Source organism: Oncorhynchus kisutch, linkage group LG8 (assembly GCF_002021735.2).
Source record: "Oncorhynchus kisutch isolate 150728-3 linkage group LG8, Okis_V2, whole genome shotgun sequence".
Lineage (NCBI taxonomy): Eukaryota > Metazoa > Chordata > Actinopteri > Salmoniformes > Salmonidae > Oncorhynchus > Oncorhynchus kisutch.
In genome coordinates, this window is record NC_034181.2 from 70,414,752 (window position 1) to 70,429,506 (window position 14,755).

General features: G+C 42.4%; 1 protein-coding gene across 2 annotated transcripts in view; it reads right to left on the reverse strand.

Annotated features, from left to right (window-relative positions):
* Positions 1-6,112: 6,112 nt before the first annotated feature.
* Positions 6,113-14,755, reverse strand: part of LOC109895351 (spondin-1) — a 169,144-nt gene continuing 160,501 nt past the window's right edge. For both annotated transcript variants that reach the window (XM_020488979.2, XM_031831061.1), the window contains exons 11-17: positions 14,645-14,720; positions 14,114-14,296; positions 12,275-12,445; positions 11,657-11,824; positions 11,281-11,445; positions 8,567-8,860; positions 6,113-7,318 (exon numbers count right to left, since the gene is read on the reverse strand). In XM_020488979.2, the coding sequence (XP_020344568.2) occupies positions 7,155-7,318; positions 8,567-8,860; positions 11,281-11,445; positions 11,657-11,824; positions 12,275-12,445; positions 14,114-14,296; positions 14,645-14,720 (1,221 nt within the window). In that variant the 3' untranslated portion in view covers positions 6,113-7,154. The remainder of the gene's footprint in view (positions 7,319-8,566; positions 8,861-11,280; positions 11,446-11,656; positions 11,825-12,274; positions 12,446-14,113; positions 14,297-14,644; positions 14,721-14,755) is intronic.

Sequence of the window (14,755 nt, forward strand, 5' to 3'; positions counted from 1 at the left end):
AGGTTGACCCTAAGCAAACTGCTAAAGCAACACTTGAGTGGTTTAAGCGGAAACATTTAAATGTCTTGCAATGGCCTAGTCAAAGCCCAGACCTCAATCCAATTGAGAATTTGTGGTATGACTTAAATATTGCTGTACACCAGCGGAAACCATCCAACTTGAAGGAGCTGGAGCAGTTTTGCCTTGGGAATGGGCCAAAATCCCAGTGGCTAGATGTGCCAAACGTATAGAGACATACCCCAAGATACTTGCAGCTGTAATTGCTGCAAAAGGTGGCTCTACAAATTATTGACTTGGGGGGGGGGGGGGGGGGTGAATAGTTATGCATGCTCAGATTTTCTGTTTTTTCTTGCCTGTTTCACAATAAAAAAGTATTTTAATCTTCAAAGTAAATCAAATGATACAAACCAACAAAATAAGGCAACAAAATAAGAAAAATGCCATCTATCTTATTGATCTATCTTTCTATCATATACCTGTATATGCAGGCCAAACCATTACAATCTTATTGTTTGAGTTATAAGTGTTGGGCTGTTGAGATAAGAGAGGTGAGCCAGCAGAGTGTGAGGATATGTATAAGTGTGGGGAGAGGCTGTAAGGCAGAAATCCTAGAGCCACATAACAACCACTCTTTATCTAAATGCAGCAGAGCAGATGGATGAATGTTAGAGTGTGGGAGAGAGGAGGAATGGGTGTGAGTGTCTGTACTCTTGCCATGACTGTACATGTGGGTTTCTAGTGTGTGTGTGTGTGTGTGTGTGTGTGTTTGTGTGAGAGAGAGAGCAGGAGGTGTCACACCACAGGGGGAAGACTCCAACACACCAACATATGGATACACCCTCAGGCTAACAGATACACTTCTTCAGGCTTGACCACCCACCTGTTGGATTTTCTCTTGTCCAACAAGATATGAAATATCTGGACTTCATGGACCTCCACTTTGTTGATATCATGGCTAACAGAAAGAGTGAGAGACAAACAAATATTGAGTGGAGAGGAAACAACTCATTCGATTTCATTAAGGCTTGAGGGAGAGAAAAGGATCGTTTGGGTTTAGGTTACGCCAGACATTTGTTATGTCTAACAATCTTTTTTATTATTTAATACATTATTAAACACTTTTATTATTTCTGAACTCATCCGTTCCTCTAGCTTTAATTAAACAATGACCAGCGGCTACCAAGGCAACCGCCACATTGTTTGGAGTCCTTTGGCATTGCTGTAGAACAGCAGTCAATTTCTGATTAGTGCGTGGTGAATTCCTGTGAAATGCGTTTCCCAAGCAACAGCAAGATAACATGACAGGGAATTTGTTTTCTGCTATCGCCAGGATGGGGTTTTCTTTTCTCTTTCTGCAATGGGAGAAGAAAGACAGTAAATAAAATGGAAATGTATATAAAAATGTAGACAAGACTAAACAAACTATCCATAGTAAATGATAAATTATACTCAACCATGATATTGACTGACTGAGCCTCTGTATGACACCTGCCAGCAGAGACAATTGCATAATATATACATGTAATATGCTGGGCCAGAGAACATGGATAAACAAAACCATGACTAAGTAAATGTGAAAGTCACCCAGTAAAATGCTACTTGAGTCTTAAAGTATTTGGTTTATATATACTTAAAAGTATCAAAAGTAAATGTAAAAGCGAAAATATACCTAAGTTTGAAAAGTAAAGCGTTTGTGTTTAGTGAGTCCACCAGATCAGAGGCAGTAGTAATGACCAGAGATGTTCTCTGTTTAGTGAGTCCACCAGATCAGAGGCAGTAGTAATGACCAGAGATGTTCTCTGTTTAGTGAGTCCACCAGATCAGAGGCAGTAGTAATGACCAGAGATGTTCTCTGTTTAGTGAGTCCTCCAGATCAGAGGCAGTAGTAATGACCAGAGATGTTCTCTGTTTAGTGAGTCCACCAGATCAGAGGCAGTAGTAATGATCAGAGATGTTCTCTGTTTAGTGAGTCCTCCAGATCAGAGGCAGTAGTAATGACCAGAGATGTTCTCTGTTTAGTGAGTCCACCAGATCAGAGGCAGTAGTAATGACCAGAGATGTTCTCTGTTTAGTGAGTCCACCAGATCAGAGGCAGTAGTAATGACCAGAGATGTTCTCTGTTTAGTGAGTCCACCAGATCAGAGGCAGTAGTAATGACCAGAGATGTTCTCTGTTTAGTGAGTCCTCCAGATCAGAGGCAGTAGTAATGACCAGAGATGTTCTCTGTTTAGTGAGTCCACCAGATCAGAGGCAGTAGTAATGACCAGAGATGTTCTCTGTTTAGTGAGTCCTCCAGATCAGAGGCAGTAGTAATGACCAGAGATGTTCTCTGTTTAGTGAGTCCACCAGATCAGAGGCAGTAGTAATGACCAGAGATGTTCTCTGTTTAGTGAGTCCACCAGATCAGAGGCAGTAGTAATGACCAGAGATGTTCTCTGTTTAGTGAGTCCACCAGATCAGAGGCAGTAGTAATGACCAGAGATGTTCTCTGTTTAGTGAGTCCACCAGATCAGAGGCAGTAGTAATGACCAGAGATGTTCTCTGTTTAGTGAGTCCACCAGATCAGAGGCAGTAGTAATGACCAGAGATGTTCTCTTGATAAGTGCTTGAATTGGACCATTTTCATGTCCTGCTCAGCATTCAAAATGTACTTTTGGGTGTCAGGGAAAATGTATGGAGTAGAAAATACATCATTTTCTTTAGGAATTTAGTGGATTAAAAGTCAAAGTTGTCAAAAATATGAATAGTAAAGTAAAGTACAGATAACAAAAAAACTTCTTAAGTAGTACATTAAAGTATTTTTACTAAAGTACTTTACACCACTGGCATTAAATTATAACATCGCAGCTCAGTGCCAGTCTATAGACATGGTGCGTTTAACGAGATGACCGACCTTGTTCTGCCATGCCACATATGCACCAATATTGATATGAACAGCCGTAGTCAGTCCTACCCACCGTCACCCCCCCCCCCCCCCCCCCCAATACGAATGTATCACTGCCATGGAGCCCAATTGAGGTCTATACATTTGTGGAAAAGAGCTTCTGGATGTCTGGTCTTCATAATGATTTTTACTGGCCTGGTTTATGAAATGTTAGATTTCCTCTGACTCCTTGTCCAGACGGATAGCGAGACTGGCCAGGGAAGGAAGGAGCGGCTGTATTTCCCAATGCAGTTTGAAATTTGAAAATCAAGTTATTGTTATTTTCTTCTCCTTTTCTTTCTTTCTCTTTCGTCTTGCAGTCTGTCAGCAGTCTGTCAGCAGTCTGTCAGCAACTGGGATGATTTGAGTGTCAGGCACATCACAGGGCAATTATCTCAGAGACACATCTATCCTTTTAGCCACGCTAGACTGAGATGTGTAGGTGGTTAACCCTTTCCATGCCCTGCTTCTACAGCTCAAGCCATTCTGATCACTGCAGCTAAAATGACAATTCAGACACCCATTACATGAGAATGAAAGAAAGTCACGTTTGCCAAATGAGAGGGTATAAGGTGCTATACTGTAAAATACCCGTAATATTAGGTTTCCAGTCATTTGATATATTGGACCAGAGCTCATACACCCAATAAGAATAGCCATGTTTGGTCATAAATTAGTATTCACATTAATATTCACTGAAAGCATGCAACATTTGCATAATGTGATTGAACAGATTGGAATCCCATTGCTTATCTACTAGGTTCCGCTTTGTGTGGTAGTTGAATAAAATCACAGCTCCTATAGCAACAGTCATTTCTTTCAGCTCTAGGGCTTTTGACATTTTCTGACTGACTCCATATGAGGAATTGTACAAGCATGTGTACAAGCTCCATATGTACGAGCAGCCACCTGCTGTGTTTTAAAGCAAGTGTTGGGTTTATGTAGATTTGTTTTTGGGAAAGATAAAGAAAACAAATGCAGGACCGAAACACTTTATTACCTGCATCTCAATGTGCACAATAATGATTCAAATAACACCAAAAGTCCCCGGGAAAGATATGTATTTTATATTAAATGCCTCATAATGAATGTTTTAGATTACTCTGGGATGATATATCACCATAAGTCATCAATTACAGTACAGCATCATGATGTTAGGGCGGATTTACTATTTTCTTCCAGCTCCATTTCCACATGACAGTTTCAGTCTCACTACTGTTAAGAAATGTAAAACTATTCATGCCAACTTCACACTATGCACAGTCAATGCACATTTCAATGCAAAGGAATGCAGAGGAATATATAGAGTCTCACCATACATTATGCAGTGCCATTGCAGCACAAAGGAGGCTTTTCCTACTAGTGGCTTTATCAATGTTTATATCACAGAGCACTTAACATACCGAAGAAATACTTCTCATTGGACTCAAAGTTTTTCATCAGTCAACTTGAGATCTCACCAGCAGTAGCCTAAAGGCAGTCTGTGATAGAGAGGTAGACATCACATCTATTTTGAGCCCACCTATCCTGCCTTGTTGCGAAACAGGGAGAGAAGGTGGAGAGAAGCCAGTAAGCCGGCCCTCTGTCAGAGAAGAGACAGTTCATGTTGATGGATGCCTTCTGGGTACTCTGGAACACTCCCACACAGTCGACCACTGCACTGCCCCCAGTCTGTGTGTGTAAAGCTGTAGCACCGCCCCTATTTACTGTGGGCAACGTTTCAAATAGGCCCGCAGTGGCGAGTCCTGGAGAGCTGCTTATGATCTGCTGTGAGTGGTTGCTGTGGCAACAGTGAATGCAAAAAACAACGCCTGGTGAGGTCCCGGGGGCAGCGCTTTGAGGCGAGTCGCCGTGTGCTGCATTCTCACTCACTCACTCACTCACTCACACATACATGCAAACACTCACGCGCACACACATATCACCAGCATCAACGATCTTATGCAACTCTTTATCTCACATCTCTCTTCTCCCATTTAGCCACATTTAGCCACCATGGATATTTAATGTATATTTCAGCAGATATCACCTTGACAATTCATGTTGGAAATCTCCCAAAGCTGCAGTGTGAACCTAATGTGTGGTTGTTATGGCATTGTGCTTATCATTGTAAAGTGTGTTTGTGTTGCATTATTCACCTTTTCCCTCTGAATTCCACCACCCATAGGACACCATCATATCCCTCAGACTGTCAAAGGTCGAGTCAGACTAATTTGAATATGTTCCTCAAGATGGCCGCCAGTACATGACATCTCTGTTCAATTATTTCCCCTCTATTTTACTCTGCTTGGTTTAAGTGAAATACTACTTAATGGAGACACAAATTGAAACCAAAGCATGTTGCTTTAATGAGCAAAGCTGGCAACTAACTGTCCCTAATTGTGTCACTGTGAAAATCTTTAGAAGATGAGCTCAGACTATGAGCAACCTGGGTGCATTCAGCATGGCACATCGTTGTACAACTTTCAGATAGCATGTAGAAATATAGCATGTAGAACAAACATGCCTCTCTGACATGTAGAATAAGGAATCATATCAGCTCTACTCATGACATTTCTATCTACAGCGTTTCCTAATGTTTGGATACTGAACATGGCCCTCATGACTGTGTCTAGGTCCAAACGTTGATGTGACGAGGCACATGTCTCACTGTATGAGACTGATGTTGGATTTCCATACATTTCTGACAGAGTGAAGTGGCCTAATATGTGGACCTTTTACACACACTCAGCACTAATCACAGTGTTGCCTCGAAGGCAAAAAAAAAGAAAACCCTCAACACTTCAAGGCTCAACACTAAATAGGTAACTTCTGCCACCGTCTGGTCAATGTGTGTATGTACTGCATCACCAGGAAGCGCACCCTTCTGCAGACCAGTGTTACTGTGCTGCTTATGCAGCTTCCTGCCTAGACATTCACATATCTCTGGTTATGGGTTGAGAAAAAGGGTTCATGATAATCAAGTATGCTGTTACAGTACTATGTATGACCAAAGTGTATTGAAATAGCACAGGCTTAGATGGCACCTACTGGTGTACTGACTCCACCTGTCAAACCAAAAAGAACTCACTTCTAATCAGCTTATAGTCTCCATCTAGTGGCCAAGAGTATGACATGCATTGGTTTATGTATTGTATGTAAACATTTACCTCAATTTAAATGGTATTCAAACATAAATAAACATCCAGATGACATTTCTAACATTTACTTTTATTGTAAAGGTGATATATTCCAAAATATTAATATGTTAGAGGAGCAGAGGAAAAAGACACGTAAAGACACGTAAAAAACACCTACACAAGACTTGGGTAAGACTCTTGGGTGATATTGTTATCAAAAAATCCACAGCAAAAAAAATAAAATGATCTTATAATAACAATGCACAAAATCATAGAGATTTCCGTTGCGGTGTGTCTACATGAACAGTAGTACAGCTGAGTATAAAGTCATACAGGAGATTTCTTGATCCTAGAAACATATTTTTTTTCTGAAGGATTATAAAATGCTGGAATGGCTGGGTAACTGTGCTTTAAGTTCTGGGATAATATACACTGCCAAAGAGGATACTACAGGATATAGCCTAACAGTACTATCGCTTATTAAATCAATTGGTGTTTTCATCATTATCATTATTCAAGAATATTATACCACAACAAGTTTACAGTAATCTTGCAGAAGAATTCTATATGTAACAGAGCTAGTTTATTGTACACACAGAGGGAAATCAGTCAGGTTCATCATAGGCTAGGCGTTATTTGGGGAAGCCTAGCCTAGATCCTCTCTCAAAATGGCTGTTTGTTTTAGGCTCGAGAAGAGACCAAGGGAATTCCTTCCTTCCTTCTTGTAAAATAAACCATGACCATTGACCTGGAAGGATGGGTCATTTCAGAATTTGCCAAACTCTTTCCAACCTCTGACTAGAGGTGTATACAGAACCAGTGTACCTTCCCCAATCTAGAATCTTCAGACTCAGCCCTGGATTAAACCAAGAGAGATTAAGGTCCGTGCCAGCCCTAAACAGAGTGCATTGGATCATTGAGTGACACTATGCCACCTCACGCTCCGTCCCATAACCAACTTGCCCATAGGCACAGATCTAGGATCAGTTTACAATCCCCAATCCTAACCTGAACTGTCAGAGGGGAAAACAACTGAGCTCACACCAGTGTTTATGGGCAACCTCCACCCACTCCGTACCCATCCCATCCCCGTCCTGCCCACCTTGGTCCATCTAGCAGGGGTACACGTTACACGCTCGGATCTCCTTCCTGTCCTTGCAGCTGGGGAGCTGGGTGCTCTTAAGCCTTTTTTTGGCTGTCATCAGCCGCTCCTGGATCCCCCCGCCACACAGCTTGGTACAGTCCGTCCAGCTGGACCACGGCCTCATCTTACAGCCTGATGAGAAGGAGAGAGAGAGACAGTTTATACATTTTCATTGAAAATTGTTCCATGTTAAAGAATAGCAATGATCATATTGAAGATACTGACTATCAAAACTGACTGTGATTTAGTTTTCTATTAGTACATTTACATGCACACATATGCAATATTAAACTGATTATGGCAGTTGGCAGAATATTCAATAGTCATGTAAACAAATTCCTCTGCTCATCTTAATCGGGGTAAGGTCAAAAGAAATAAGTCATTATTAGGACATGTAAACACCTTAATCGGCGTGCCAGCGGTGTATTTGATCTGTGAATGTGATAGCACCAGCCGAGTGCCTCCCTCTTTAGAGCGAATAACGTGTGTTCGGAACAACTGAATGTACGTGTCTTAGAAGTAGTTTTCACATACAAACTTTATATGTCCCAACTCAGAATCAAATATGCTTCTCACAAATAACATGTTCGCCGTGGTAGAACTTCTTTAAATGTATTTTTTTAACATTTCTCAGAGTGCCATCAGGTAGCCTGATTTCAGATGTGTCCATGTAAACATAGTTATAATGGAAATCGTTCTTCTTGCATTGCATGTAAACATAGTTATAATGGAAATCGTTCTTCTTGCATTGCATGTAAACATAGTTATAATGGAAATCGTTCTTCTTGCATTGCATGTAAACATAGTTATAATGGAAATCGTTCTTCTTGCATTGCATGTAAACATAGTTATAATGGAAATCGTTCTTCTTGCATTGCATGTAAACATAGTTATAATGGAAATCGTTCTTCTTGCATTGCATGTAAACATAGTTATAATGGAAATCGTTCTTCTTGCATTGCATGTAAACATAGTTATAATGGAAATCGTTCTTCTTGCATTGCATGTAAACATAGTTATAATGGAAATCGTTCTTCTTGCATTGCATGTAAACATAGTTATAATGGAAATCGTTCTTCTTGCATTGCATGTAAACATAGTTATAATGGAAATCGTTCTTCTTGCATTGCATGTAAACATAGTTATAATGGAAATCGTTCTTCTTGCATTGCATGTAAACGTTTTAATCAAACTATTATATTCATCTGACTATCTACAATAATCATACTATTGTGTGCATGTATCCACACTCTATAATTTAGCTTACTATGATATGTGATGACAGTGATGATGATTACATAGTTGATGATGATGCAAATGTTATTGACTATAACACTGCTGCTAACAATGGTTATGGTGGTGATAATGAGTCCCACCAACCTGGGTGTTCAGCAGGTGACATGGTCTCCTCCCCCTGTGGACCCCCCTGTTTGCTCCTCCTCTTCTCCCTCGCCTCCTTGCGTCGTTTCTTCTCGTCGCTGTTGACCTGGCCCTGGCCATCATCGCGGTTACACTTCCTGATCTTACACTTCTTCCTCTGTACTGTCTCGGGACACGAGTCCCCTCCGAACTGGGGCTCCAGCTTCACTATGCGTGTCCTTATCATGTGACCTTTACCACAGGATTTGTTACACTCAGACCACTCCGTCCACTCTGACACCATACAGTCTGTCGCTGTACAGAGAGACAGAGAGAGAGAGAGGGAGTAAGAGAGACAGAAGAGAGGGGGGATGGGAGATAATGAAGAAGGGGATAGGGTGTAGTAAGAAAGGTGAAGAGTTAATATGGGAAGAAAGCTTGTAGATACACCTCATGACTTTGCATTAGTGTTCCTTGTTCTAAACATAACACAATATGAATCGCCTAGAAACAGATTCTCTGACTTATGTCCATAATGGGAACATTCTTAAAGAACTGCAAGGATGATTAGGGCTGGCCAGAATAATACAGCCAGCTTTATCCCCTCACTAAGACTGAGGGAAGACCAGTTAACAAGCTTTTTCACCCCAATACAATGACATGTGTGCCGAAGTTAAAGCTGGTTATTTCTGCCTTTTAATCCCTTTCTTCACAATACAGCCCTTAAATTAGCTCCCTCATTTTCTAGGGAACAGGAGAAAGGAGAGGAGAAAGAGAGTATTTTCCTATGGTAATGTGTCTGCCAGTCCCGTACCTGACTAGAATATACAGTGGAAGTCGGAAGTTTACATACACCTTAGCCAAATACATTTAAATTCAGTTATTCACATTCCTGACATTTAATCCAAGTATTAATTCCCTGTCTCAGGTAAGTTAGGATCACCACAATATTTTGAGTGTGAAATGTCAGAATAATAGTTGAGAGAATGATTTATTTCAGCTTTTATTTCTTTCATCAAATTCCCAGTGGGTCAGAAGTTTATACACACTCAATTAGTATTTGGTAGCATTGCCTTTAAATTGTTTTACTTGGGTCAAATGTTTTGGGTAGCCTTCCACAAGCTTCCTACTATAAGTTGGGTGAATTTTGGCCCATTCCTCCTGACAGAGCTGGTGTAACTGAGTTGGGTCTGTAGGTCTCCTTGCTCGCAAACACATTTTCAGTTCTGCCCACACATTTTCTATAGGATTGAGGTCAGGGTTTTCTGATGGTCACTCAAATAACTTGACTTTGTTGTCCATAGAACATTTTGCCACAATTTTGGAAGTATGCTTGGGGTCCTTGTCCATTTGGAAGACCCATTTGCGACCAAGCTTTATCTTCCTGACTGATGTCTAGAGATGCTGCTTCGATATATCCATGTAATTTTCCTGCCTCATGATGACATCTATTGTGTGAAGTGCACCAGTCTCTCCTGCAGCAAAGCACCATCCACAACATGATGCTGCCACCCCCATGCTTCATGGATGGGATGATGTTCTTCGGCTTGCAAGCCTCCCCCTTTTTCCTCCAAATATAATGATGGTCATTATGGCCAAACAGTTCTATTTTTGTTTCATCAGACCAGAGGACTCCCAAAAGTATGATCTTTGTCCCCATGTGTAGTTGCAAACCGTAGTCTGTTTTTTTTTTATGGCGGTTTTGGAGCAGTGGCTTTTTCCTTCCTGAGTGGACTTTCATGTTATGTTGATATAGGACTGGTTTTTACTGTGGATATAGATACTTTTGTACCTGTTTCCTCCAGCATCTTCACAAGGTCCTTTGCTGTTGTTCTGGGATTGATTTGCACTTTTCGCACCAAAGAACGTTCATCTCTAGGAGACAGAATACGTCTCCTTCCTGAGCGGAAGGATGGCTGCGTGGTCCCATGATGTTTATACTTACATACTAGTCTTTGTACAGATGAACGTGATACCTTCAAGCGTTTGGAAATTGCTCCCAAGGATGAACCAGACTTGTGGAGGTTTACATTTTTTTTCTTCTGAGGTCTTGGCTAATTTATTTTGATTTTCCCATGAATGTAGGCCTTGAAATACAACCACAGGTACACCTCCAATGGACTCAAATTATGTCAATTAGCCTATCAGAAGTTTCTAAAGCCATGACATCCTTTTCTGGAATTTTCCAAGCTGTTTAAAGGCACTTAGTGTATGTAAACCCACTGGAATTGGGTGATACAGTGAATGGAGTGGTTGAAAAACGAGTTTTAATGACTCCATCCTAGGTGTATGTAAACTTCCCACTTCAACTGTATATAACCGATTAAGTCAGGCTTAAATGTAAGAGCACATGGGCACTTCTGGGTTCCAATGGAGGAGCAGCTTGAGGTAGCTGTTCCCTCTCATATAAACCAGCTAATATCCCACCAGGGTATTCCCACGATAACCCTATCTGGGAGAGTTTGGGCTGGAGATGAGTCTATGGGCACCCCTAACACAGATGTCAACCAGATGTGTACACACTAACAAGCCAAGTGTCTTTTAAGTGTGTATGCATTTGGATATGATAGGGAGAGTATTATAAGCAGATGGTTAGGTTGCACAATGAAGATACTAATCAGCATTATCATGAGTTACACATGTGCAGTACTGTTTCAGTTAGTGTGTCCACACATGAATAAAGTAGGTTCGCTCCAGTGTGTGTGTGTGTGTGTGTGTGTGTGTGTGTTCCTTACGACACTCTGGCAGCATACACTTCTCCACCTGTTCCAGGTCCTCTATACACTCTCCCAGCTCCACAGGAGACTTGAGCACGCGCTGCCTCGTCCTCATGCCCTTCCCACACGTAACACTGCAGTCACTCCAGTCAGACCACGGAGACAGCATACAGGGAATGGTGTCTGTGCACACACAGAATCAGTGTCACACACAGTGCCTATCTGATTTCATGTAGTTGGCATTTGTTGTGGTGTGTGTAAGTGTGCAGGTGTGTGTACAGATGAGCGGGTGTTTGTTTGTATAAGCCTGCTTATGCTTCTCTGTGTGAGTGCGTGCGTGTGAGTATGTGTGTGTGTGAGTGCGTATGTGTGAGTGCGTGTGTGTGTTACTCACGACACTCTGGCATCATGCACTTCTCCACCTCCAGCACCTCAGCCCCACAGATGGAGCCGTCCGGGGGAGGCATCTTCACCATGCGTTCCCTTCTCTTCATGCCCAGCCCACAGGTGGCACTGCAGGAGTCCCACTCACCCCACTCTGTCACCAGACAACTGTTGGGGGCTAAAGAGAGGGAGAGGGGGGATCAGACAGTTAAGAAGGGAAGAGGCGGAGAGGGGGAAGGGAAGAGGAGGAGCGAATAAGAAGGGGAGAGGGAAGAAGGGGTGGGGGTGTGTTCAATGGGAGAGACAGAACGTAATCCACATATGCATTACTTTGTCCTGTAATCAGGCATAATTATACATCATCCTAATAGTTTGAACAGTACATTTGAATAATTTAGCAGATGCTCTTCCACTGTGAATTGATGCACACAATGAGCCTCATTTATCTACAGCATAGAAATACATAGATTTGTTAGTATGAAAAGCGCATACACAGATTAATCAAAAGTTTCCTATACCTCGGAAAATGTTTGTTTACCTGATTAAAAACTAAAACATGGGTAAATGCAGCAAAGTTTGTGATAAATGACTTTGTGAACCATTGATTTCAGGGGTTAAAGCTACTCACTGCATTCCTCGTTCACAATACACTTCTCGTTCTCCTCAGTAGGCAAGGTACACACAGAGCCATCGTCAGGGAACTGCTTGACGTAGCGTTCCCTGGACCGCAGGCCCATCCCACATGACATGCTGCACGGAGACCAGGTGATCCACTCTGACATCGTGCAGGTGGACCCTTCTGAGAGGTCGGGGCAAAGTGCAGAAGGTCACAGTCAGATATGGCATTTGAGTTGCATTCAGGATTTTAATGTTGTTACAGTGTTAGTAGCCACATCATACTTTATATAATCAACCAGTGTATAATGCATCTACATCATGAGACCTTCTGTTAGTTTCATTTATCATAATAAGACAGTAGGAGTCTATGAGCATCCATGTCAGCTCATGGCCATTACAAGAGCTTGTACCAGTATGCTTGGACCCACAGTGTTACCCAAGAGCTTGTACCAGTACGCCAGTACCCACAGTGTTACCCAAGAGCTTGTACCAGTATGCCTGTACCTACAGTGTTACCGAAGAGCTTGTACCAGTATGCCTGTACCTACAGTGCTACCGAAGAGCTTGTACCAGTATGCCTGTACCTACAGTGTTACCGAAGAGCTTGTACCAGTATGCCTGTACCCACAGTGTTACCCAAAAGCTTGTAACAGTATGCCTGTACCCACAGTGTTACCCAAAAGCTTGTAACAGTATGCCTGTACCCAAAGTGTTACCCAAAAGCTTGTACCAGTATGCCTGTACTCACAGTGTTACCCAAAAGCTTGTACCAGTATGCCTGTACCCACAGTGTTACCCAAGAGCTTGTACCAGTATGCCTGTACCCAAAGTGTTACCGAAGAGCTTGTACCAGTATGCCTGTACTCAGTGTTACCCAAAAGCTTGTACCAGTATGCCTGTACCCACAGTGTTACGCAAGAGCTTTGAAAATGCATGAGCTGTGAACACATTTATGCAACAGAAATGTTTCTCCTCATTAAAAACAACCCCCTGCTGATGTTGCATTATGTTCAGGTGGGAGGGAGGGAGGATAAGAGCCGTTCTGGGTGAGACTCACATGGATTTATATCTAAAACCCTCCCTCTCCAGACTGAAAGACTCATTCAATTCTGCTCAATAAAGCAGCTCATCATTAATAAGATGAGCAAATCATTAATGAATCATTATTAATAAGCATATCATGAATAAGAGCCCATGTGTGTGTGTACGGGACCCTTACACCCCCCCCACACACACACACACATCCCAAGCCTATTTTTTTATTCATTAGTCTTTCACTGCAAGCAGCAAAGACGTGACGCCGCTGTGTGTATTCTCATAACTTGTTATATGTCTTTTAATAAAGCCTTAGTATCCACTGTGGCCTCCCAGCAGCTTTAGCCCATTACACATTTTATAGGCTTGTCTCAGAAACACAGTGTCCCTCTCACCTCTATGCTGCTACAACTTTATTGGCTGAGCTACAAACGAGCTGGGGGCTTTATCGATGACCCAACACCAATAAAGACCTACAGTAAACCAGATTTTACCTTTCCCTGTCTGACTCTTTACAATAACCTATGAAATGCTAACAAAGATGACATCCACACTAATAAAGCTCCTAGAGCTCATACAGGGACTTGGTCGGATGGTGAAGTTTGTTTTTAGATGGGTGTTTATACACCAAGACAGCAACAAGAAATACACATTTCCAGATTGTATCCTAGATTGTATTGCACTATATGAGTTCATGTCAATATACATTTGTGTAACGGGGGTGGTTAATATATCAGCTTGTAAATCTGAGGTTAACCTTTGTTCGAAACCCTGCCATGTCACATGAGCTGCCTAGTACATCCAACATACTGACCCTCGTCGCTGCAGCCAGGCCCCATGCAGGGCTCAAAGTCCTGGGTGTGAGGACAGGGTACACTGAGGTCCAGCTGGGCCTTCAGCATCCTCTGTCTCATCCTCTTGCCCTTGTCACAGGTGGCTGAGCTGCAGGCTGACCAGGGAGACCAGTTGGAGTAGATGCATGTCTCTGGAGTGTCGTCTGGAGGGAGGGAAAGTGGGAACGAGAGAGACAGCAAGACAGAGAGAGGGATGGAGGGGGAGAAAGGGTGGCAGAGGAGGGGAGGGTTTAGAGGAAGAGAGAGAAAGAGAGAAAGAGAGAGAGAGGCAACATGGAGGACGATTATGCTGGGTTAACTAATTCAACTGTTTCTCAAGCTCTGGTTCTAATCTCACACTCCCGGAGACGGGCAGAGGGAGAATGAGAGAGAGCAAGAGACATGCCTTTCTCCTCTCTCTTGCTTATCGCTCCTCTGTTACAACCTTTGTTGGCAGAGTTGGGGAGATACAGGGACACAGAGGGGAGAGAGAGATAAAGAGAGACACAGACCTTCCTCTTTCTCCTCCTGGGCGATATCAGCCACAATGTCATCCACGTTATCAGGCACAACGTTGCACTGCTCTCCCTGCGGACAGACAAACACAGGCCTGCGTTGTGGAA